Source organism: Amblyomma mixtum, chromosome 5 (assembly GCF_055824585.1).
Source record: "Amblyomma mixtum isolate Tamu chromosome 5, ASM5582458v1, whole genome shotgun sequence".
Lineage (NCBI taxonomy): Eukaryota > Metazoa > Arthropoda > Arachnida > Ixodida > Ixodidae > Amblyomma > Amblyomma mixtum.
In genome coordinates, this window is record NC_143016.1 from 13,361,032 (window position 1) to 13,387,992 (window position 26,961).

The following is a 26,961-nucleotide window of genomic DNA, read 5'->3' on the forward strand; positions in this document are numbered from 1 at the left end:
CGTAGTTAGCTCTGCGGCTTTACAGTGTTCTATGGCCTTATCCAGGGTGACGTCCTTCTCCTGTAGAAGCCGCGTCCGGAGCTTCTTGTCTGCCGTTCCACACACCACCTGGTCTCGAACCATTGATTCTTTCAGGTCTCCGAGGTTACAGCTCTGAGCTTTCATCTGAACATCACGTAAGAGCTGTTCCAACGGCTCATCATCTCGTTGCTTCCGAGTTCTAAAAATGTAGCGCTCGTAGGTCTCGTTACTCTTTGGCGTGCAATAAATACTCTTCAAACTTTTGTACAATAGCGTCGTACTCCTCACGCTCTCCGGTTGACAGTTTAAACGTGTTAAATACATCAATCGCTTCCTGACCTGCCACATGAAGGAAGACTGCAGCCTTCTGTGCACTCGTGCGCTCTGTCGCAGATGAACTTGCCTTGAAGTGCAGGTCCATCCTCTGCCTGAATTTCTTCCAGTTTTCCGCCGGCGCTTCGGAGAACAGTAGGGGACCAGGGAGCGGTAGTTCTTCCATTGCGCTGGCTCAGTCGAAGCGGGAATGGGCGTGATAAAAAACTTCTGACACCATGTTTCACTCAAGACAGCATGCGACGCAGACAACCGCCGTGCTCGAGGAGCTGAGTGACACTCCACTTTATTGGGCACTTGCACTCTTATATCAGCAACCCGGCTGGCTGGCTTGCACAGAATGGTTGCCAATCTTGAGGACCCTGGTTGCCAGATCCAAAACAAAGTATATTAAAACAGAGCGAACACTTACACCAAGGAGATTGATTATCTTGTGGAAGCGAATAATTCTCTTTCTTACTTTCTTGCACAACGTAAATCCAGCTCTATATAGCCGTCGTCTAGCGGTCGTCTAGCGGTCGTCTAGCGGTCGTCTAGCGGTCGTCTAGCGGTCGTCTAGCGGTCGTCTAGCGGTCTTATAACGGTCGTCTAGCGGTCGTCTTTAAGTCGTGCCCATTGTTCAAACCGTGCACGGCCAATCACGCGCCCGGCAGATATGAACGGCACATTTTCAAACGATTTACAAGCATGTGTTCTGTGCCATCAGGATGACGGTGCCAATGAAGAGTGACACGACTTGCACGGGCATTTCACTTAATTGCAGGCTGCCTCCAAATACGACACTCTGATCCTGGTTGCAGGTGAGACAACGACAATGTCAGCCTTTTACGTGGTAAGACTTCCTCTCATTTATTTCATTGCCATTTCCGTGTATTTTTCACCGAGGCCCACGTGCTCTGTCGTGGCTATCTTCTTCCTTTAAGTAATCCACTATTTCTTCCTGTTCATCCTTATCCATTTCCAAGACAAGCTGGTTAGTGTGGACAACCTATGCTTCTTTCTAAACGCCATGCATGTACTATACGCAATACTTAGCAATGTACGAGTATACAGTGCACGCACATGCAGGCACTGGTTTCCTTTATTGTTACCCAAATGATCTCCGCAATACGGACTCAATTTTTTGACCACAAAAATCAGACGTGGAATCCTGGGAATTTGTTTCTATATAAGTAAAAGTAAATGACTTTTTAGTGAATCATGCATAAATCTGCGCCACACATTCCAGGAAAAGTAAAGTAAGCAATGCCTGCGCACTGCTACCATCTGACATGGTTTGCAAATTACGACAACAGCTTTGTTCTCATCTTAGGCCTTTCAGCACTACTGCTGCACACCAGTGCGTTCTATTGTTGCGCCCTGTTTTCAGCCGGCGCTAAAAAGGTTTCACAGTGAATAACCAATTCATCCCAAGTCCTTGCAGCTCAGCCACCCCGGGCACCACGGGTAGAGGTGGCGGCGAAGCCCTTTCACGTAGTGTCGTATGTAAGGAGATGACGATTTTGGTGCTAGCGCCGGTCACGTGACATCGGAAGTGCTGGAAGAGGTCTTTCTCGTTGGCTACCATGACTGGCCACTTGCATCTTGAGCCACGTTGTCACCCACCGCTTTTATGTATCACAGACATTCTGAGAGCGCCGCCAGCTTCTAACATCCTTGCTTACACGCTCACATTCACTAGCCTTCGTGGCTATTCCGCTTTATGCAGTGAAAAAGAGAGAACACCTAGAGGAGGCTTAGGAGCATCACATCACCAGCGACAGCACGCAGGCGACGGGGAACTGATTTTTGTCTTCTTTTAAACGCGATCCCGAGATAGCGGCCTAGTCGGTCTCGTCGGCGCTGTCATCAATAAAACCGGTTTGTACCACCCGCCCAACATGACAGGTGGCATGCTACCCATCGGACTGTGGGAAACTGCCTGCCACGACGGTTCAAACAATGACTGGTCGCGAGAGGTTGCTCTCTCCCGAGTAACCTGGAACAGCCCCAACTGTGGCCCTGTTTGAGACAGCCACCAGTCGCGGCAGTGGAGAATCACTTAACCACTGCGCCAGGAATGATATGAGGACTCCCCGCGATCTATGAATGCAAAGTAGAGGATGACCAACCCCGCATATATGGGCATGTAGACAGAGTCTAGACGACAGAGAGGGAGCATACATGCTCGGGAGTCTTCTCTAATGTTTGTACTCTCAAGGGTAAGTTAAGCGTTATGTGAGACATGGAAGAGTTCTTTGCCCCGCAGTGGGTGTAGTCAGGCTGGTGATGATGATGATGATGAAACGTTATGTGATGGCGAAACAATAGTGTCTATGTCTACGAAGTGATACCCTAATAGGATGTCAGGCCGCTGAAGGAACCCATTAACGCTACCGCCTGATATCAGTGTGCCCTCAGGTTTTTTTTTTTGTTATTTTCTGGCTGCGGCATAGAGGAGCACTCTGGCTGCGAGCATTAGTCACCCTGTCAGACATACAGAGTCTTACTATTAATAGACGGAAAACTGCCGGCCCTGCACTTCATCGACCAAGGACGCGCCAGACATGCCGGTAAGACGTGACTGCGGATTGGCACCTCAGTGGCCTGTTGACTGTTCTACGGATTGGATTTGTTTTTGCTCATTTTCGTTTTCGTTGACGTTTTGTGCGCCTTGTGGGGGTGGAGTTATCTAGCTACGCAGGCAGTTCATTTGATATGAGAAGTATCCGAAGCGCTTGACTCCAAGTGAGCTGAGCACAGTGTTCGGTGCCTGCTGGATCTGAACTCCGTTTTCCCCATCGCTTGGAGCCATAGAGTTAAGCAGCGAAATGGGTTGCTCTTGCTGGAGTGTGTGCATCGAAAAGTGAAAGAAGAGAACAAAGTTTTTTTGAATTGAGAACTGAGCAATCTATTGCTATGACCATTCTGGACGTTTCTTGTGGAAGACTCAGAGACACATCTTTTAAAAACGCGAAGTACTTCGAGAAGCGGCACTTAAACTAACCGTACTCGTAGAGGATTGCATTTGCTTCATTTCGAAGTCTGGCGGTGGCCGAGCATTAAATGTAGAAGCGACTTCCACTTCATTAATTAAGCCATGTGAATAGTTACATGATGCACGCGTAAGCATGAACACTCCCGTGACTTACATGTGATAGGATAGTCTTCCGCTTCCTAAATCATGTTTTTCTACGGAGAACCCGTATGAGCAGCAGCAGTGCATGGTAAGAGCCGGCTCTCTGCGAGCGCAGACAACTTTCTAATAGAAGGATGTGGATAAGGGCAAGTTTCTCATGGCAGAAAAGTAGGGCACGAACCTGCAATAGCAGCCGACACCAATAAAACGTTTCTATTTTTCACAATGTCAAAACAGAAGCTCCTAAATTCCACTATGTTAAGGTTTAACAATTTTTAAACAAAAAGTTGCTTTGGAAAGTGTGTCTGTTAAACGCCAAAAAAAATAGGTTTCGAGGGTTAGCTATATTTGGTGATATGAGGAGAAAGCCCTCTCTCCGCATGCTCAAATTCGGTGCTCCTTGAAACCTATCCTCCTTTTCTGCTCAATTATTGAAATTTACAGCAAGCCGATCATATAATAGGACATTTTGATAGCTAAGCAGCGCTTTCTTGTAACAATTTTTGGCGAAAATTTATATTTCTGCAATCATAGTTTTGTTTTAGGGTCAACACCAGCCAAGCCAAGTAAGGAACCTCGTCTTCCCGGCATTCCCGGAGTGTATGAAGTGATCTATATGAAGCCTACCTAGACGGGAGCGCCAGCTTTCCCTCGAAGTAATATTTAGAAACTCTATTGTATCAGCATCTTTAACTATGGCGTAAGCCACCACAATACAAAGGCGCCCCTTGCGAAGTGAGCGATGGTACTGGAAAGCTCCTGTAAGTCATTATGGCGGGCGATGTGCTGGTGTCTTTCTCGCCGGCTGTTGTAAAGGGGCTGTCGTCTCGTTGACTACTTTGATTTTTGAACTTAGGTTGGCTGCGCGATGACAAAAGCGCTTTTACATTTTACGGAGTTTTGGCCAGTCTTGGTTCGTTTTGCTGTATTCAGGTTTGAAATTCTCACGCACAGAGCGTTGACGAAGCTCACTCTGGCTTTAGGTTTTGTCCCGAGGTCGGGTGCTGAAGGCAGGCAAAGTAGACTCAGCCTCCAAAGAGCGCCATGTGACGTTTGACGTGGAGCCGGAAATGACGCCCAGTTTCCGGCTTGTGGTGTTCGCCTTCCTGGATGGACAGCTCGCCACGGATGCCGTCTATGTCAACGCTGAGTTAGCGTGCACCCATGATTCACAGGTAAGGGCGAATGTTTCGCAGAAACGCAGAGATCACTTTACTCTTGACGAGAGAACTGGCAAGACGGAAGCACGCCGAAAACTATGATAGAGCGCTTTTAATCCTGTACTGCCCGCTGTCGCTAATTCGCGACATACAGCTTGCGCGTTGGTTACTCATCACTACATGAAACGGGCTTACAATGTCTGATGTCAAGATGTTCTGAGTAGGCAGCGCTTTCCAGAAAAACTGTTGGGAGTCATTACGCGTTAGCTGTTTAAAGAAAAAGGCTGCGAAAATGCCCTACTTCCAGCCAGCGTCCAAAAATTCCTCGCCCCTCATTTCTCAAGACATCTGCAGGCATCTGCATGGGGGAGCAGTAGCTAGAGATTGGTTGGGAAAAAACTGTTTACTATGTTTGGGCTTTCGAGTTAATTCGAGGCTTTCTGTTTAGTCTTTCACACAACACAGACTAGCTGCACAAGGTGAACTAAATTAAGTGGGCTTAATTCAGGACATGCCCATTTCTTAGTTTAGCGGCGTTAATAAAATTTTGCAAATACCTTTTGAGTATGGGTACACTACCTAGCATAATATGAAGGTATGGATATTTTTTCTTTGGTCATTTCATAATGTCGAAATTGAAACGTTATTATTCGTTAATCAGCAATGAACACAATCGCCAGCTTGATAAAACAAACCAACTTTGTGTCACAGACACCGATGCGCGACACACTATTGGTGATGGGGGCTTTTGGAAGACACGTATTAAAAATGTCGTTATCTGGCAGGCCAACAAGACAACACGACTCAGATCTATAATGCACGCACCCCAGTGAAAAATTTCATTTTCAAAACACAGTCTAACACGAGGAGTTCATCAACTACCTATCATTCGCCCCTGCGAGGCAAGCCTTTACCAACAGAAATCACATCGGTGACTGGTTTTATCGGTGAACTGTATTAGAATAGAAACTAGAAGAAAAAAAAAACCACGTGCCTCCGGAGGGATCCGAACACACGACCTCTGGAATTTGACGTCCGCTGCTCTGCCAACTCAGCTACGGCGGAGGCTATCCATATGTTCTGCTTTCGGGGGTATTTACGTTGCGTATATCCCAACCTTGAGAGTGTTCACCACAGCCACCCTCGTCCACAGCGGCGGACATAGTACGTCCCGCATTGTCGCTAGCGTCACATGGAACGTGATCAAACGGAGAGGGAAGAAGCGGTGAGATAACCCTCTTTTTGCCGCCTATTCCATTAAGACTGCCAGAACCGAGGCCCTCGTTAACCTGTTGAGCTGACAACGGAAGGGAAATGAGGGGCTTGTTATGGCATATAACTGATTTTTAAAAAGAAGGTTTTTGTGATAAAGAAAGCTTTCAGCGGCATAATAATACCACTGCTGGTGGATGTCAAAAAAAAAACAAAAAAAAATAGGAGAGTCGCGTTAACTACCGAAATGATTAACTAAATTCTAATTGTTAACGCTTGACCTGCCCCAGAAAGGCGACTGATCGCAATTAGAGATTTGTAGACGGCCGTTAGCAATTGTCATATCATTTTTTTGAAATTCAAAAATGCGATTACAATTGCCGCTGTGGCTCAACTAATTTGGGAGATTTCTAGCGTCATTGGAAAACCACGGGTATGCGAGGAGCGCAAAGTGACTTCGATCAAATGGCGTCACTCCGCGACTCACGTACCACGCGACAGTCTCTGCCCTCTCCGTGCAGCGTTGCTTCCCGCTGCTAGCCACTTTGCTCCTCCAGCAAGAGAGGGGCACAGATTGTGGCCTGGCACGCGTGTCACCTAGTGACGCCATTTGATTGACGTCGCTCTGCGCTCCCTGCAGGCGCGCGATATTCGAATGGCGCAAGAAAACGTACAAATTATATGAGCCATGGCGGCGAGGGCAATCTCGTTTTCGTAGTTCTAAGAACTGATATGGCAATTACCAAAGGCCAGCTACAAATTTTAAATTGCAATCAGGCGCATATCGGTAGTAGGTGAAAAGTTAACCATTAGAATTTGGTTAATCACTTTGCTAGTTGACGTGATTCTCCTGATTTTTTTTTTACATTCGCCAACAGTGGTATTACTATGCAGCTTAAAGGTTTCTTTACCACAAAAACCCTCTTTTTAAAAATTGGTGGCGGCCTTACCTGAAACTCCTTGTATGTATGCCATAACGAGCCCCTTATATCCCTTCCATTGTCAACTCAATAGGTTAACGAGGGCCTCGTTTCCGGTAGTCTCAATGAAATGGGTCGCACAAGAGGGTTATCTCAAAGCTTCTTCCCTATTCGTTCAATCACGTTCCACGTGACGCACGCGGCAATACAGGATGTACTATGTCCGCCGCTATGGACGAGGGTGGTTGTGGTGAACACTCTCAAGGTTAGGTTATACGCAACACAAATACCCCCGAAAGGAGAAGATTGGACAGCCGCCGCCGTAGCTCAGTTGGAGAGCACTGGAAGCGAAATTCGGAGCTCGTGGGTTCAGATCCCACAGGCGACATGCGGTTGTGCTTTCTTTTGCTTTGTAATCAATTTTCATTCAGCGATAATAGAAGAATTACGCTATAAATAATATCCCATTGATTAAGCCCAAAGTTTGTAAGAAAGAAACATTCCCCTCTACTACTTGGTTTCGGTGACCGCTGGCTTCCTTCGTATGGAAATTGAGAGCAATATACTGCGTTATTTTTTCGCTCACCATGCCTAGCGCCTGTCTGGAGAAACCTTGATGAACTTAGGCCATATTTTTTTCTATGTTTGCCTTTTTTTTTGTGCCTGGAATAAAATTCTTCTGCAGCTGTCAAACCGCTTCATTCGGGCCTTCACCGAAACCATTTCGTGGAAGAGAAAGCCATAGTGAGGAGGAAGTGTGAGTGTGCGATGGCTGCGCTTGATGCCCTGGTCGTGTATAGCTATCACATTTACACCTCGAGAAGGAGGGAAAGCGAAAGAGACATCATTTTTTTATTGCAGTTTTGTTTTATTCAGTAGCCGTACGTTCCCCGTTTTTATGCTCAGTGTTACCCACAGCAAAGAGCGGCTGCAAAATTTTTGACAGGCACTGCCTGTCTTTATTTCTGCAGTAACCGGTTCTTACTTTCGCGCCCATTTCTTTGGTGCATAACAAATAGTAAGCCCGCAGTTTTCTGTGTGTGATGACAGAGAGGTATTTGTTCACAGTAGTACCCACGACGGCCAGCTAGCCTGTACGCTGGCTGGCTCTGCGGCCTGAGGCTCATTCACAGCGCCTGACCCTCCCGTGCAGTTCACTTTGAGAAGGGAAGACGCAAATGGGGACGTGGAACCGGGCTCCCTTGTGACCCTGGTTGCGAAGGGCAAGCCTGGGACGCGAGTCTCTCTAGCGGCCGTGGACGAGGCCGTGTACTTGCTTCGACGCAAAGACCTCCTCACACGGGACAAGGTGAGCAACGCTGGTGTAGAAACTAGCGTACGAAAGCTAAGCGTTGTCCTCTCTATCTGATAAGCGGCGCTAAACAGAAGGGAAAGCCGACTCTACTGAGAAAAGTACAAGGCTTATACTTCATAAGGATGGAGCTTCGCACCTCTCTGATAGATGGCGCCACGGTATCACGACAGGTAGCGAGCCTATATGTTGCACCGCCGCAATATGGTAGGCTCCCTAACCAAAGCTAAGGTGCATCGGGGGGGGGGGGGGGGGGGGGGCGTCGATTGGCTAGAGCCGTTTACAGACACCGCTCTTTGCGTGAACATTTTGTGTCGCACTCTCCCCTTGAGGTGCACTAAGGGCAGTACGGCGGCGGAGCGTTTATAAGAGAAATTTGGGGACACTGAAAGGAATTGGGCGCATTCGGTACTCTAACATCTTAGGAAAGATATTAGTAATTCACAGTGACAGGGCCAACGCATTTGTTTTCCGAAGGTAGGCTTTTCAGGAGGCACCGTATTCAATGATTGCTCACAAGGCACCGAGTTTCTCGGAAGGTTAACTCAGGAATATTTTATGTTCTTGATTAACTCCATTTCACTGTGTGAACAATCTCTGCTATCACTCTACTCTCTTAAAGTGCCGAATGTGCGGAATTCTAAGCAGCAACTGCAAATTTTCTTTAGACGCGGTCCGCTGCCAACCTGTGTAGAGTGCAGCCAAAGGGGAGATTGGGATTCAACATGATGCCGTCGAGACGGGTCATGGCCAGCTTGAAACGCTATGAAATAGCTCTAAGCTATCTGTTAGTGCCCTGAAGAGCTGTGGCCGGCTGCGATTATAGTATCATTGGTAGGCCTGCAGCAACAAATTATCTGTGGTACGGGCATGTGTTCCTGGCGCAAACCATAAGAAAGCAAGCCACATTCCCACAATTTCTCTGAACAATAATATTTCTGCGAGTCGAGGAGAAGCCACTGGGTGACATGCTCAACTTGCATGGTGCTAGCAAGTTGTGGGCACTTTCCAGCGCCGCCGCAGTGGCTCAGTGGTTATGGCTGACCCAGAAGACGTGGGTTCGATCCAGGTCGCGGCATGTCGCGTTTTGATGAAGGCGAAATGCAGGAGGCCCGTGTACTGTGCGATGTCAGGTGCCTTTAAAGATCCCCAGGTGGTCGAAATTTCCGGAGCCCTTTACTATAGGCATCCCTCATAGCCTGAGTTGCTTTGGACGTTAAACTCCCATAAGCGATAAACTTTTCTTTCCCCGCAGGTATCCCAATCTATGGAAGCGAAAGACTTAGGCCGCGGAGTGGACGCTGGTACACAGCCCAGCCAGACGCTGGTAAACTCCGGCATTGTGCTGGTCACCAGACAAGGCAGTTTCGGTGCATCAGGTAACATGGAAGTTATCAGATACCGTTAAAACCGGCCACCTATGCGCAGTATTGTCAACGTGTCAAACTTTTGATACCCCATACCGTTTGCTAGCCTGATAGAAACCCGAAAAGCCTTTAATACGTTAAAATTTTCTGACTGCGACATCAGGCAGTGAGCACAACATTAACGGAACTTTTTGGCGGCCATGTTGATGAGCGCTAAGCTCACAGCAACCGCTGATTTTCTCGCTATTTAACACTACTAACGCGCGACGTAAACACGGTGCGTAAGTTTAATAGTGGTCTTTCCAGTCAAGTTTAAGTACGTCCGCCTCTCCAGCTATTACTGCTACACACCTGCGGAGATGGTTCAAGCAATGCTGTTTAACACGTTTGGCTGTTTCGCTTGCAAGTTCCTCTACAATGTCGCTAAGTAAGGCTGTTGGGCTTACACTTGTCTATTTTATCAGCTCATGTAAAGTGTCTCCTCTCCTGTCTAGAGTTGTTTCGGCCATTAGACCGGCGTATCTTTACTATACTATTCTCTTCTATACGGGATGTTCAAAGTCAGACTTTACTGATTTTTTTTTAATGCGAAACGCCGTACGCTAATGCCACTTTTGCTCCTTGGCAATGCGGCAAGGCGTACACAAATTGGGGTAATAATTGTCCGCATAAATTCTGTGATTAGCTAAAAATAATTAACTTTTTATTACCTGATGTAAGCATGCATATTTATAATGAGAACTTGGAGGCATTCGCTTTTCAGGGCTATTCCATTTTCTACAATTTCAGCAACACGCCTGTGCCCTGAGATACGCCCGTCTAAAATTTCGTCCCAGCACGTCTAATTACGCATGCACGACCGCGGCTCTCGGCGTGAAGCACCTCCCTCGCGTGACGCAGCTGTTACGTACGGCACTCTGCCTTGCAAGAGTGTACAGCGGGCGGTGACGCGAATGACTTTTCATTCTGGGCAGCGTTTTCCTTCTTGGCGCGCGAAACCGATAAATCACTTTGCTGGCAGATTAGAGCAAGCGATGACTTTCTAATGATTTGCAATGTTTCTACTACTGCCGTGCCATTGAAAGAACCAGAGCCTGCATTCGAGTCTTCTCCGTTTGGAAATGGCGGGGTCAAGGTACTCGGCAGCAGAAAAGGTCGACGTTATGCTATCGATGGCAGAGAAGAATGGGAACTCCTCATTGGCGATGAGCCTATACGTGTTTCGCCATCCGAATCGGCAAGTTCCAACTAAGCCGACATTTTATTTTCAGACGTTTTTGTAAAGCAGGCTTATTTCCCCAAAAAAGACAGCGAAAGAAGAACATTATCAATGAGGACTGCGAAATTACTGTCCTTGCCTATGTGAGTGCACTGCCAAGTGAAAGTGTCAGGGAGACTTCTGAACGATGTCGGAAAAGTGTCACAACCGTGCTGAATGTACTGAAAAAGCTCAGCTATCATCCTTACCATGTCAGCCTTCACCAAGACTTAAGTGACGATAATTTTCAGAAACGAGATTTGAGTAACTGGGTCGAAATAAATCTTGACCAAGATGAGCATTTCCTACAAAAAGTGGTGTGGACTGGCGAGGCTATATTTTGCAGAAATGGAACTATGAACATCCACAATGTTCACTGCTGGTCACAAGAAAATCTCCACTGGCTGCGGCAGCACAACCACCAAATCCGCGGGAGAAAATGTTTGGTGCGGCATACTCGGGGACAGCCTTATTGGGCCATGCTTCTTCCAAGACAACTTAAATGGAAAAAAGTATGCATGCGACACTCTTGCTGGAGTCGTGGAGGAATTCACCTCCAGCCCCTCTCTTGGGGAACTACGGCAGCTGTGGTTCCAGCTCGACGCAGCCCCACCACATTTCTCTTCTACTGCAAAGAATGGTTAAATAGAAATTTCCCTCAGCAGTGGATTGGCCGAGAAGGAGAGATGTTTTTGCCTCACAGAACTCCTCTTTCTGTGGGGCTATGTGAAAAATGAAGTGTACGCCGTGGAGCCCGCTGCTATCAATGATATGAAGAACCGAATTGTTTCTGCCTGTAGGAGCATCGGCCGAGATTTTGTCTGTAGAGTTGTTAACTCGATGCGAGAGCGGCTTATGTGCTGTGTTGCCGTGGACGGCAGGCATTTCTAACATTTTTAACTGTAGGAGCTTCTCCAAAACTTCTCATTGAAAGTAACGGTAACAAGCATTGCAACTCATGGAATCCGAAGAACATTTGTGCTATACTATTTATGACATGTTCATACGTGAAGCTTGGACTGGCACTATTTTTTTCGCGTGCTTTTGTTCTCTCTCCGCCACCACAATGACGGATGTGAAGCCCGTGGTAGATAAATACGTCGAATACTTTTGTTCTCCGATGAGCGCTTACAAGTGCTTTTTTACTACAGAAAAAAACCGGTCCAATAGAGGATACCAGTCCGTCATACTATGCTTACTCACTCAAAGAACATGCAAAGCCGTCATTTTAGTTCTCCGCATGTGCCCGACGACCCGGAAACTGGAGCTAATAATTTGAGGTAGTGCTCTCTGGCATGTATTGCCCTCGGTGTGGGCTGCACACTGAAATAATTCTAATAGGTCAAGGCCTTCGATAGTAATAAAAGAAATGGGCTATGTGGTATGGCTGAGTTTGACTGCCTGCCAAATCTAAAGCGTAGCGGCATTACTTGAAGAAGTAGCGCTCCTTCCTCGCCGACCCAACAGTGAATCATCGGTTACGCGTGCCAAGAAGGAAAACTCTGACGAGAACGAAAAGTCATACGCGTCGCCGCTCGCAGTGCATACACTCCTGCAAGGCAGAGTGTCATATGTAACAGCTGCGCCACACGAGGGAGGTGCTTCACGCCGAGAGCCGCGGTCTCGCATGCGTAATTAGACGAACTGGGACGAAATTATAGACGTGCGTATCTCAGGGCACAGGCCTGTCACTAAAATTCTACAGAATGGAGTAGCCCTGAAAAGCAAATGCCTCCAAGTTCTCAATATAGATATCCATGCTAACTTCAGGCAATAAAATTTTAATGGTTTTTAGCTAATTACTGAACTTATGCGGACAATTATTACCACAATTTGTGTTCGCCTCGCCGCATTACAAAGAAGCAAAAGCTGCAGTAGCGTACGACGTTTCGCTTTTTAAAAAAAAATCAGTAAAGTCTAACTTTGAATACGTACCCCATATAATGCAACACCGCCAAGTGCACTCTGCTACGATTTCTCTTCGCTGCTCGGCAGAGCACAGAGAACTGCAGCTGCAATTCTGTAACGGGATGAAAATTCACCCAATACAATCTTTCCTTATCTTACGGAAATAAGTAAGTTTGGTATAAAAGTAAACGTACTGCCAGGAGCCTAACACCGCGCGGCATGAGCGCTTAGTCGAAGCGACGACGAAGCGGCGTTTGGCTCGAGAAGCGTGCTCGGGCAAGACCTGGCTCTGGGATTAAAAGGACTGACCTCAATATTGTGTTCTCCCCTACCCGCACGGCTCTCCTTCGGTCGTGACAATATAATGCAAACTGCTATTTTTCATCGCGAAATGAATCTAACCTTTCACCTGTTTGTCCCTAATTGCAGCCGTGCACAGGAGTCGCAGGAGACGCGAAGCCACAACAGACATAAGTGAGTAAATCATTCAGAAATATGCGATCTCAAGGTTCCCCATGCGCAGTGCTGACTGCAAGACATAATGGGGTTCCTAAACGCTGCTGCCTTTATGTCAGGTCAAATCCTTGTTTAGAGGGTTACCAAACACTTTAAAATATTTAGAAGTAAGAACACATTTCTTTGCATTGCGCTGAAGTCCGGCAACATAAAGCGAAGTTAAAACTTCATGGAGAAAACTCCTCCCGGCGTGACGAAGCTGTTGCTGTTGCGTTTCGTCTGTCAATGGCGTACTGCGACAGGTGAAGCTGATAATTGTTTCCCTTTCACTTTCAGCTATCTAAATGAAAACAATGCGTTACGGAAAAACTTCGTCGTGCTATTCTCTGTTTCACACTTTGCGAGCAGCGTTGCGGAAGATAGGCAAGTAGTGCGCGAACAAAACCATATCACTTCGCCACATACCATTCATACTAGACACAAGACACACAATGAACTACTTTTCTAGCGCGGTCGTGTCCAACGCGAAGAAGCCCGCTAGCTTCCGACCTACACAACAACCTGCCTTCCGCCCTTCTCTCGAGGACTACAAAACCATCGCCCGGCAGAGAGAAAGTCTGATTTTCGATCATACCACCACCCTGGAACTACAGACAGCCATCCAAGCAGCGTTTCAGCGTTTCCTCCGCCAAGCCTTTATCCGCATCAGACCTTAGTACAGCACAGCTGTTGTAAGCACCAGCAACGAAACATTCGCCGTAGACTTCTGCGAAACGCAGAGCATACACATCCGCAGGACAACGAAGACCGTAACCGCCTAGGTAGCTGCGCCAGACGTCGCCGGTTAGAGGGTGATCACAATGCTTATCACCGCATCCACGCCGATCGAACTTACAAACAACATTCACACACCCGGAGTAGCTTTACTTCAAGCTCGCAAGCTCGGAGAATCCAGCACCACCTTACTCACGTTCGAAGCAATTAACACCTTCATTTATGTTTACTACAACAGCCTAGAGTCCATCTAATCCTTTCCTCAAACCACACACCTACCTAGTAGCAGTAGTAGAAGGCCTTTATTCGGCCATAATTTACAGGCCGAGCATGTCGACCGCCTGGGCGACCAGAAGTCGCTGTTCTTCCTCCCCTTCAGCGCCAAGCCAGTCGAGCCAGGTGGTGATGAATAGAAAAAGTGGGGGGTAGGAACCCGACTGCTGAGCACCCGGGCAATAGAAGAAGCAATGGGCCAGGTCCCTCATAGATGCAGGGGCAGTTGGAACAGGAAGGGTCCGATCGATAGCGATAGAGAAAGAGGCGAGACGGGGTGATGACTGCATTCATTTGGATGTGCCGAAGAAGGCGAGCTTCCGGCACCGTGAGTGATGGATGAGGGGAAGGGTAAAGGCGTTTGTCGAGGCGGAGCTCGAGGTAGACCTCTTTTATAGTGCGGCGAAGGGTGAGTCTCCCACCGTCCTCCGAGGGCTTGGGCCAGGGGATCAACGGTGCCTACCACATACGCGCCCTGCCCCAAACCCTCCTTTCGAAAACCAGCTGTTAACATTTGAAGAATTGCACTGTTAGTTCAAAACGCAATTCCAGCAATTCACGAAGTTATTTCCTACAGAGGCCTCCGAACCCTAAAGCAGAAGTCCAAAGCAAATAAAACAACAGTGACAGGAACTTCAACACCTACAGGAAGCACGCATACATTTTCAACTACAAACGATCCTGCAACCCTAAATCACCAGACAGTAGCAGGCCTCATGCAGGCGCTCAACAGATGCTCTACGACTACTACAACAGAGCGTAATCGCGACGCTTGCAGAGCACGCGCTGTACACTCTATTACGCGCATTGTACACACACGCGGCTTTGAAGGCACGCAATAAAACAACATGTTAGCTAGTGCGAATAAAACAGCCGACAGAGACAGAGACAGACGCGACACACGCTGCTGCGTATATTTTGGACGCATCCCCATGCTGTGTGTCCGGCATTTAAATTTCTTAGGATCACGTGGGATGAGCCAGCTATGCGTTTAATGTTAGCCCGTTTAAGGTTAATCGCAATAAAAAGACATCCCAGATCACTGCCACACCTCCCTCTCCCCCCCCCCCTTCCCCTTCAAGTCATAGTCTGACAGTGCAACTGCAACCGCTTAACATGAACAAGCCCTCTCTAGTCTACATTGAGAGCAACACAACCTTCCCAACGTCATATCCCTTCACGAAACAGGCACCTTCTTTATCCTGCCCTATACAATATATCTCGCTCTCTACACGCAGCAAAATTCTCGCCAGAAACACTTTCGGAGCCATCGACCTCACACACAACAACCAAATCATCGAGAACGCACTCGCTGAAATCCTCCCCCTACACAGGCACCTCCACCCTCTTCATCGCGAACGCCTGCCACTTTCTCCGGGCTACCAGCGGCGGGTTCTACATTATGAACTAACATTAAAAGCGTAGCTGTCTCATCCCACCTGATCCTATGCAATTCAAATGCCGGACACAGAGCCCCTACCCGAATCGGTATTAGTGCCACCAGAGATACCACCCAAGACCTCACACTCACCAACATCGACACCCCCATATCCAGCACAACTCAAACACCCCATCAAAACGTTCTGAACGAGGACCTACAGATTCACAAATTGTAAAGAATTCCATGCGAAATTAATGGCGGTCACCCTCAAAAACAACGACCCCACACTACAGGTCTATGTGGACCACTCCTAGTCCGTACTAAAACGGACCACCACACATGCCTAAAACATCCTGCAAGCACCCCAAATTGACCTTCACCTCCTCCATCTCTGACAGGCGCGAAAAGTCAGCCCCAATGCCGTAACGCACGAAGCCAAGCTAAGAAACTTCAACTGGCGATACTTCTGCAACTCTATTCAAGTCACCGCGGGCGCATGAAAAACCTGGTACCTTCACGGTGGCTACTATCAAAAGAGAGACAGCTATCAACACACGCTGTCTCTTTCACACCACCGAAAAAAAGACACAGACATGCTCCTATACCTCACACAACATTATACTGCACCTCCCCTTGTGCGCGCCACCACGCCACCATCCTATCCCACCTAACCCGCGGCTAAACGAGGATATCACCAGCGCTGAGGTGCGGGCAGCCTCGCCCACATCCCAGGAAGCACCACAGCCGGACTCGATCAAATAACATACGAACTCCTCCACAACCTCGACGATACCACACTCACGGCCTAATAAAACGACTAGGGGAGTGAGGAATCTTCACCAGACTTGTGGAAACGCGTCGCAATCAACTTCATTCCTAAATCCGGAAGAACCCCCCCCCCCCCCCCCCCCCCTGACAGCCTACACTCGATCTCACTCACAAGTTGCCACGGCAGACTCTTCAAACATCTTCAGACAACTTCAGCCTCCCCTCAAAGCTGCCGTCTCCTTTGTACCCACTCAATTCGGTTTCTGCCCGCATCCTTCTATCAAAGAAATTCTACTATACCTTAAAGATACACTCGTTCTACTGCTGCCAGAATTTCATTACACACCGCATAGCATTGCTAAGTATTTCAATGATGCGTCTTCGGCTGCGCGGGGGACAAAAGCCCTACTAGCTTGTCTTAGGGACACGGACCTGATAAACAACATGTGTTTGTGAGGATGCGGGTGTTGTGTATGCTTGATTTCACCCTTCACCTTTTTTTTCCTTTTCTTTTTCGTATATCGCCTTCTGCCTTCACCCTCATCCGCAGTGGCATGCAAAATTAAATACCAGGCACGCTTCTCCTATAATCATTAAAATGCCTCTCCGTCTCCCTTTAAGAGGTTGACGACAAGAATCTTTTTTTTGTTCGTGCCGTTACGTAACCCGCGAGCGAAATCGCTTTGGTATACTCCTCCCACTCTGCTATAAAATATCTGGGCAGGCTAATTTTGAACGCCATTGATCCTACCCTAAATTAAAGGAAATCATAGCCAGCTTTCCTGGACATCACCTGGCACCTTGTGTCGGCGGCCAGTAGCGAACAGCGTGTAACTGAACGGGAAGATGTTCGTTTGTAATTGAGAGAAAACTACAGCCTCTAGTGAGATGACGCATATGTTCATAATTATGTCTTGTTCTTCCTAAGCGCCACACGTTCGCACTGCGGAGTTCTAACGGCTACAGGAAATCGGTGAAGTGTCCCAAAGATTGAGAACTCCTGCTGTAATTTTTGATGCTCAGTGCCATGGAGCCATGGTGGCAGCTGCAAAAACTGGAAACACTTCTTCAGACTTGTTGGGCTTTCGATGTGTACTCAAGAAGTGCGTGTGGAGAGGCGGGATTGGTATCGAGAGAGGAAAAAAGTGATCGGGGACAGCAGAGAACCTCGTGGAGTGATGCGGTTAAAAAGGACACCGCGGCTGCCACAGGACAGGTGTTAACTGAATAGAGAGGCCTAGCATTTCCAGTGAACGTCACCCGTCCAATAAGAAATGTGACAATCGCTGTTCTGTTAGGCTTAGTGCGAACGACATAGCGCCTGCGTTCATACTGCGCACATTTTCGAAACTTGTCTAGGAGTCCCTTGTATTAAGTGGGGAATGAATCATTGTACTCGCATAGAAAGCTAACACATGTCTTTTTTTTTTCGTTCCTTCCACGCAATTAAAACGACGACATACGGCATACAAGGAAATCAGCTTCATTCAGTCGTGAATTTTCTTTTTCCGTGCACTGACATCATTCCTAACTGATCTCGAGTGGAGTGTGGCGACAGATGTGCTGATCGGCGTTGTACTGCTGCAGTGAAACAGTTCGAGCATGACGACACACCCCGCAAGTGCTGTGCTCAGGGTAAGCAGCCGGATGTGTTCCTACGGAGCTGCTCAGACCGGGAGAAAGCCTTGCGCATCTATCTGGACGCCGGCAGCGCCCTTTACACGGAGGAGTGCGTCGAAGCCTTCGTGAGCTGCTGCACACATGTCGAAGGTACGCAGAGCTTCATTGAGTCTTCTGATTGCGTGCCAGTCAGGCACACTTGTTGCAATGATTGTTCAGGCGGTGATTGTTCAGGCGGCGGTTCTTATTGGGCGGTGACTTCATGGAGTTTCTCATGAAGACTTTGAATGCTAAGGGTTAGTAAGCAGGAATGAAGCGAGTGAAACAGCGCATGCCACTGGCACGATGCGAAATTTCGGAGGTACTAAAGCTATGCCTTAAGGATATATGGCGCGATAGCGTTAATGGACCCCTTCGAGGGCCTGGTGTCCTCTTTGCATAGTACTATGCAGACACGACCCTGTTCTTCGTATTATTGACATTTGTATCTTCAATTTACCACAAGACACACATGAACTCCCTTTCACCAGGTCGAACGATGCTTAAAAGAAGAAGCGAAAGTTTATCAGTGGTCGAGGAGTAGCGCGCGAAGATCCGGACCCAAAAGGCAGCGGTTCCAGTTCAAGCTAGACCAATTTTCTTTTCGGCACAATTGTTTTCCTTTTTTTTTCAGAGCCACTGCGTAATGAAGGGGGAATGATATCACTGCCCTGTAGACCAATGAGCAAACGTTTAGTGACACCGACACATTTGAACTGCAGGAACATAGCAGGATGTTTGAATGACCAGCGCGAGGTCATGTGATTGTGACGTCACGACCTTCCAGACCAATCCCTATTTTCTCGACACATGAACGCTAACTACGACGAAGGTGTCTCCGCAGATCGGGGCACTTAATGCTTTCGCGTTAACAATTATCGGACACCTAGATAATACTGAGCCTGATTTGCCTGATTTGCGGTAGCACAAGGAGTCCGATGTGAAGCTTTGACGACGTCGTCATCGGCGAGTACTCGGGAAGTTGATGAAGACGACCTCCAGATCACCGGGCGAGAGTCCGGGACGCGGGGTGTTTTCTTCCGAAGAGCTCTACATCGGTCAGAGCAAATGCCTCAACGGGCTTTCAAAATCTGTGCTCCCATCTAGAGAGGCGAGTTCAAATTATTAACGTTTGCACGTCCTCAGGAGCTGTCAAAGGTGGAAGTCAGTGCGAGCCCATTTTGCGATGGCAGGCAGAAAATTCTAGCAGATTAAAGCGCACTTCAACAGGGAATAAAGCACTTTTCGGCACTTACTGGTGCTCGTTACATTGAAATCATGCCGGGTTGCTCGTACGTGCTACAAATAATTGACTGCTTGCAATGAATTACAATTATTTGCGATTTTGCAAAAAAAATTGATTTCTTTCTGTAGGCGAACGTTCACGGTAATTAAGCTTTCTTTTTTCAGGAATGATTACTGCTAATGGTTTACTTTTCGTCCAAGGGCAAATTGTCACTAGTGGTATATTTCGAGAGCATAAACTTAGCGGCAAACACTGGTGGTGGCGGAGATGTCTGCTTCGAAACAGAACGACAAGGGTAAGATTGCGGAAAACCCCACACGCGGGCATGTCTGGGCGCATAACCCCGAGTGGTTTCCATTTGTTCTTTGACGGCCAACAAAAAGCGCAAGCTAACGGCGTGGCCCCTTTCAATACGACGGCACGACGTAAGATCGCCTTTAATAATCTCGGACTCTGTCCCCTCAAAGCGAGGACCGCGCAGCGATCTCGCTTCACAGAGGACTCATGCAGGTACACGAGCAACGAAGCGCTTCGTATTAGAACCTTCCTTCATTCCAGCCTGTACTACATCAAAACACTCTATGTCGCTGCTGATGTGGTCTCAGAAAATGCGGAAGAATTGCCGACGAAAACTTCCAAAACCAATTGATGGTGAAAACTAACAACGTAAAAACTACAACAGACTAGAGATACTGCAAACTGCGCCGCTTACTAGATCCCTGTAATTTGTGTTGCGACGATAAAAGTTGAAAACGAAAGTAACGTAACAGTAACTAAGTACTTTTTTGTAATTTTTCAGTTACTGATTTGAAACTGTAATCGGGCACTGAATTAGTTGCATTTCAGATAAAGCCAACACATATATGCTCAGATCTCAGCTGAGGAGTTTCTAATTTTCCTCTCTGCTTCAAAAGTTTTGTTATCTTATCTCTATTGGGTATTTGCTAACGCACAACCGAAAGTTTTAAATGAAGTAAAATACATTCTAATGATGTTTCGCAACCAAGTTAGAATATTCTATGCGTTTGAAAAGACTTGGGGATGCAATTATCGCTTTGGCTCTTAGGAGGTTATCGAACTCAGGACAAGTGCATTGAATTGAGGTAACGCGCATTTGTTTGTTCATATGTGCTCTTCTGCATTTGCATACTCGATTCTTATCTAACCGTCACTAGCCTTCGCAGAACCTTTTATACATGAAGTGTATTCCTGCAGCCATATCTTGCGTGACGTCGTATGCTACCAATGCTGTAACGTCTGTTTCCCCTACAGCAGTGTACATACTCTATAATTTGTCACCATAGGAGTATGCAGGGCCTAGCTACTGGACCTGTGTGTCCTGTATATGGACTCAGAATGTGTCTAGTTAAACTCTGTCTTCCCTATTCTTCTTTCTCTCTGCGCAGACCCATATTGGTTCGTTTAGGACCCATAACAATGCCAACGCGTTTACACTCTTAAACTCGACTGCACTTACCTTTTGCTTTAACGTTATTTTTTGTTAAAACCTTCGTTCTACATATTTTATCTTGAACGAGGCACGCTTCAGATTTTCTTATATAGAATACAAACATTTGCAACCTTTATAACAACAAAACGAGCAGGTGGAACTTATGCAGGACGCGTTGATATTAGTAGGCCATCCAGATCCTCGTGTTTCTTCGATACATTTATGTGGAACCCGGTTCCAGTTACTTCCTAACCTGTTCCAGAACTGAACTAGGTCACTTCTCGCGAGAAGAAAAGGAGGTAAGCGCCATAGTGAGAGACTTTCTTCCGCCATTCGACACATGGCCAGTGGTAAAGTGAGTCCTCAGCGGCAATGGCCTGGAAGTCGGTTGAATTTCAAACGCCTCCTTGCCGGAGGAGAGTGCAGCAAATTTGCATTTGCACGCTGTTGTTCCTGACAGGTATGCCTTGTGTAATGAACTTCTTTTTTTTCCTGTCGGTGCTGTTGTTGCAGGAAAGCTACGGCTGTGTTGAACGAGAAGGGCTGCTAAGGTAGTCGCAAGTAATGTGGTTCTGGTTATGGGCGAGAAACCTCTGAGAATGTTCGGCGGAACAAGGGCGATATAACCCCTGTTCGCTGTGCCGATTGGAACAGAGCGGCTGACTGGGTTGATTACAGTATGCATACACGTAGTTTCTGCAGCCTTTCTTAATCTGTCAATCATCAGCTCTGCGCATTCTAAGCCTTCGATGAACCACAGGTTCTTTGACTTGTTATTGCGTGGGATTAGCTTCTCTGCTTTGCACGGTGCGCACTTCCTTTAGGTTGCGGCGTATCTTTCTCTTTCTTCAACTTTTGGATAGTTTGGATAAATACGAATCGTTTGTGCGACTTTCAGGTTATGATTATGATTTTTTGGTGCCCAACTCGAGGCTGCACGTTCGATCTGTGTTGCAGCGGTGGCAACTGAAATGCAAAGTTGCCCGTGTATTGAGAATGTGGCGCGTTTTTCTTTCAGATCATGTGGCCGTTGGGAGGTCTAGCAATGTGGCTTCAGACGCGATTGGTGGCAAAGCCTTCGACTTCACTGGCAGAGCACGGCAGGACTTCAGGGACAGATGGGTGTTTGACGATTTTAGCATTGAGTGAGTCACAACCCAGCCACGACTCTAGTAGGCTGGTTCCTCCTCTTGACAACGGCTGATTTGCCAAATATTACTTGCTTGGCACACACCCTTTCGAGAGTCCAGGGCTGACATGCTAACTCTGACAACCCGTATTCTAGGCCCCAGGTACTCTGACAACCCGTAGTCTAGGCCCCAGGTCTTAACGAATACTGTTTGAGCACATCTGGAAAAATATCCTCACGTCAAGTTACCGCCAATAGTATGACGAGAACCAGATCACCAACGATTCAATAAAACCCACTCGAGCGCTCGAACGCGGTCAATAATCTCGTTGGTCTAATAAATGTTTCTCCTTTTTTTGAAGTTACAAAATACTATTCCTAAAGGTCGTTTTGGGGTGAAAATCTGGTTTAACTAGAATTTTATGACTTTTTTGGAATGCAAGAACCAGGAGACAATGAGTTTTACTGGAGAACGGGGTGTATATATGCTGATCAGCAGGAAGATTTCGTCTATTTTTTATTGCTTTTCGCTCGTAGCTTTTTGTCCAGAGCATGTAACTTTGGGAAAAGTTTTAGGCCTATTGTGAAAGTTGAAGGCCATTAGATTACAAGGATCCCCTGGAAGTGCTAGGTCGTATTGATTGCTCAAGTCATTGCTGTGCTTATGGATCTAGCACGATGAGGCACCTATCTGCGTCGTTTCTCGTATTAAAACAGTGACCTGTAAACCGCAGGGAAAACGGGGAGAAGCACTACAGGGTGTCCCTGCCAGAATCGATCACCACCTGGGAACTGAACGCCGTCAGCGTGGCGCCCTCCGGCGGAATTTGCGTCCACAACCCACTCAAGATAAAGGTCTTCAAGACACTTTTCGTCGAAGTCAACCTCCCTTACTCTGTCATACAAAACGAACAGATTGAGATAGCGGCGACAGTGTACAACTACGATAAAACAGCCCACGAGGTAGGCACTCCCGATGCTCTTTCCACCTGCATACAGGTACAGTCTGGCGCGATTTGGTGGTGATTTAATTCTTCACCAACTCGTATTAAACTACTCTAATTCAGTTTATTTCGAAAAAAAAAGCTGATGATCGGAATACATGAGTTTAGCTAGCTGAAAGACTCCTTATTCTTATTGCTGCATTCCAATTCATATTGCTGACTAAGTGACCGGCACGGCAGAAAAAAATAACTAGGCTTTTAACTAACTAAAAATAACTAAAAATAACTAGGTAACGAACGAGTTGACCTTAAAATCGTGCTAGGCTGTACGAGCGATAATGCTTGCGTCTCGCTCAAGAAACAAATTTGCATTTGCATCTACACTGAATCCGGGAGGTTTGGGCAGAAAATTCTAGTTAATTTTGCGGGGCCCAAAAAAAAGAGTTGTGTTGGCCACTCGCAATACAAAGCATGCTTGAGACACATGAAAGCAATGATGATATGTACAAGGAAAATAAACCAAACGAATAAGGCCAAAACGACGCTCGGCGCCCTCTAATAAACCTTTCGGACCTGGTGTCCTCTAATGCAGGCAAACGAAAAATATCTATGATGAAAGCCATTGAGATCATAAATAAAATTGCTAGAAGAACGCCAATTTTCTTATATATCCATTTTTAGCAGTTCATTGTTTTGTGTAGTAGAAGTAGCAGAAGAAAAATTCGAAATCACATATACCGGGAAGGTTGGAATAAATTATGAGAAAAGATATGCAGATCCGTGAGGAGGCGACTGAGCTACTGCAAAAATTCTTTCGATCTGATGTTTACCTTTTTTTTTCTTCGGCGACCTACGTCGCAAATTTGAGGTAAGATCCATTAATAGCTAATGCAGTAGAAATTCTCCAAAACTTTCCACGCGTGCAGAATACGATCCAAAGCTTCAGTAATTAAGATGTCATTTTAATTCAGGTTAATTAAGGAGTCATTTCTTCTGGTACATAAATATTTTCTAAACTTTCTCGCATTTTTCTTTAAACATTCTAATATTTTCTTAAAACTTGAGTCTACCGTTCTATTTTCTAAGTTAATGTTTTCAGTCATGCGCTGATCTGAATTGCTTAGGATCCCAATGTAAGCAAATCAGGGGTTTCAAAGGTGCTCCCCGTTTACTCTTTTGTACCTAACTGTTGCCGATCGAATACTCTGAGCACCTTTTGTAAACATGCACTGGAAAACAGTGGAGAAATTGAGTTCTCTGGCGTGTCTACCTTTCATATTGGTGTTTTATCGCTTCTCCAGTGGAGGGCAATTGTGGCTATGGCATTCGGTGCAAATATTCTCTAGTGTATTTACAGTAAGCCTTCTCCACACCCTAATTACACAATTGCAGCATGACTGCTGAAGTTTATGTTGAATCGAAGGCTTTTTGTAGTCTGTATATAGGCGTTCTTTATATTTTGCATATTTCTCTATTGCCAGTATGATGGCATGAGCACGATCTATTGCTATGTATCTATTCTAAAAACTAGCCCGTTCCCTTGGTTCATTAAAGTACTACGCTTCTCTTGTTACATTACCACTTGCCGTTACCTTAGTAAATGTCTTGCAAGAAACTGGGTGTACCATTGTGATTGACCGCGTTAATCAGCCCACAGAGGACGCCACGTTCAGCGTGTCCTTATTGTGCCCTGTTTGTCCACTGCAGGTGGGAGTGGCTTTGATGGGCACGAAAAATGTGTGCTCGGGGGCAAAGGAGGGAAAACCGTCGGCTGTGAGAAAGGTCCGCTTACCACCTGGAGAGGGCAGCACATTCCTGTTCCCCGTGGTGCCTTTGGCCGCCGGAGAGCTGCCCATCCACGTGGCCGTCTCATCAAAACAAGGACTGAGAGACGCCGTCATAGCGAAACTCAGGGTGGAGGTAAGCCATCACTCAATCCCCAACTCGTAAGTCGTTACACTGTTCTCACCGCCGCAGGTCTGCCTCATGTACCGTATTGTGCGTTTTTATTGTAAAGACTTTCAAAACTTTTCTTACTTCAACCGCTGGCTCGTTCGCGTTGAAACTGCACACAGAGCTTGCGTATTATGGTAACTTTTGTATCGTAGCAAGTTTTACAACGGTACTTACTTAGTTGAGCCGTGCATGATGCAAAAGCGCAATCGTGTGCGTCGAGATCGGCGTACCGAAGCCCAAAACACCGAGTTTTTGCTGAAGGGCGGCAGTAGCGCCATCTGTCGTCTGCAGTGAAAAGCGTCACAAGGCGAGCGTTGCAAGGAGCGCGGGGGCCTTTTCGTCTGCTTCAACTGAAGCGCTTCGAACATTTTCGGCCAACTGAGCGGAAAAAATGCCAGAATCAACTATTTTAACGAGGCTTTGCCATTAAAGGAATATTGTTTGACGTCTTTTTTTCGTCCAATGATTTTATTCAATTCAGCTTCTATCGTCTGCTTTCGTGAGCGTCGGAGGTCGACGTCGCGAAGTCCTGAGCTGTGTTCTCCTTGTTTAATTTCGTTGTGGAAGACAGATGGCGCTACAGCCGCCCTTCAGCAAAAACTCGGTGTTTTGGGTTTCGGTACGCCGATCTCGACGCACACGATTGCGCTTTTGCATCATGCACGGCTCAACTAAGTAAGTACCGTTGTAAAACTTGCTACGATACAAAAGTTACCATAATACGCAAGCTGTGTGTGCAGTTTCACCGCAAAGGAGCCAGCGGTTGAGGTAAGAAAAATTTTGAAAGTCTTTACGATAAAAACGCACAATACGGTATATGAGAGGAGAAAAAAGAAACCACGCCTAAAACCACACGCACACGCACACGCCGGCACGCACACACTGTTCGACTACAGTCCTGTTCCATGCCGCAATCGAAAATTCTCTTAATCAAAACAAAAATCCCTTTTTCGGGCACTTTCTTTCCTGCGGCACTTTAGAAAAAAAAAAAGAAACTAGATCCCTGGGAGCCCATGTATTACATCTGGCGCAGTGGTGCAGCGGATGCGATAAGCCATTACCCTGCGATGGTATGTGCTGCTACCGGTGGGCCTTGTGCTACCCAGGTTGCTCTTCCCGAGCGACCAATCATTCACTTAGCTGCCACTTGCCATGGTTGGCAGTCTTCTCACAATCCGGTGGGCAGGTTGCGATGACCCTACAATGTCACCTGACCTAGGTGGCCCACCTGCCTCCCAGGTGTCTTCTCTGGGGATTTTACGTGGATTCTTCGCTGACGGTCAACGACGCCGACACCGCTTTTCTGCGACACGAGCCCCTTAGCTCTGTCAAGTTAAAAGTAAACAGCATCAACAGGGTCGACTAGAAAGATCATCGACATTTAAAAATTCTTCTCATCCAGAACACGTTTGAACCGTTTTGACTCGGTTCGAGCGGAAACTGAATTTAGCTCCGCAACTGAACCCGGAGCATAGCCCGAAAAGCGGGAAACCGAACCAACCCTCATAATTTCCGCTTCAACAAGTTGCCCGCGTGTGACCATCTATGCAGAAAACGGGCTATATTTTCTACGTTTCTCGCCAACAAAGGTAGTCGTAAGTAGTCCTAGGCCTGTTCCGTTTTTCTGTCATCTTGCTGCGCTGTAAAGAATGTAAAGTATATGCATCCCAGATGAAGAGTGTAGTCAGACGAACGAAGTGCTTTGGAAACTTTGATAACTTGCACCGAGGAGACGGCACCAAGTGTTCGGCACGCAGACGTACTTTACCCGCTTGAGCGTGAAGCGAGTAAGTGCGACGAAGTTGAAAGCGAAACGCTTCCACTCAAATTCTGGCGCAGAGCTCAGGTAAAGTTTGTAAATGCGAAACTCGGAGCAAACCGTTCCATGCATAAGATGCTAGCAAACCTAGGCATCGCCTTCATGTAAAAAATAGTAAGATCAGCGTGGTTCTCGCTTTTAATACATCACGGCGAAGACAGCAATGCTGTAACAATTACATATTTCGCATCTGCATGTGAAAGGCGATTGTTTATACCTAAACTGCTCGGTGAAAGGGCAAACCAAGCGGTGATGACGCTGAAGGGCGAGTTCACGCCATGGCATCATTCATGATTACTTTGTTGAGTAACACGCAATAATAAGTGCCACTTCTATGCACAAGCACCCTGACATCAGAAAAATGCGGCCCCTTTGAATTTCAGCCTCCAGGTGTGCGTAAGGAAGAAAGCTTCAACGTCTTCATTGACCCTAAAAACAAGACAGTACGCCAGGAGCGTGATGCCGAGGCCAACCCGCCCTCCTACAACGGTAAGCGA

The 26,961-nt window shown here is 46.9% G+C and overlaps 1 protein-coding gene across 1 annotated transcript in view; it reads left to right on the forward strand.

The window, feature by feature from the left end:
- The window catches only part of LOC149341316 (complement C3-like), a 120,124-nt gene that overhangs the window by 33,496 nt on the left and 59,667 nt on the right, over positions 1 to 26,961 (forward strand). Inside the window, exons 10-19 of the mRNA XM_089542847.1 lie at positions 1,118 to 1,186; positions 4,456 to 4,647; positions 7,918 to 8,073; positions 9,332 to 9,455; positions 13,039 to 13,083; positions 17,849 to 18,031; positions 21,635 to 21,761; positions 22,480 to 22,708; positions 24,397 to 24,609; positions 26,848 to 26,953. Of these exons, the coding sequence (XP_089398973.1) occupies positions 1,118 to 1,186; positions 4,456 to 4,647; positions 7,918 to 8,073; positions 9,332 to 9,455; positions 13,039 to 13,083; positions 17,849 to 18,031; positions 21,635 to 21,761; positions 22,480 to 22,708; positions 24,397 to 24,609; positions 26,848 to 26,953 (1,444 nt within the window). The remainder of the gene's footprint in view (positions 1 to 1,117; positions 1,187 to 4,455; positions 4,648 to 7,917; positions 8,074 to 9,331; positions 9,456 to 13,038; positions 13,084 to 17,848; positions 18,032 to 21,634; positions 21,762 to 22,479; positions 22,709 to 24,396; positions 24,610 to 26,847; positions 26,954 to 26,961) is intronic.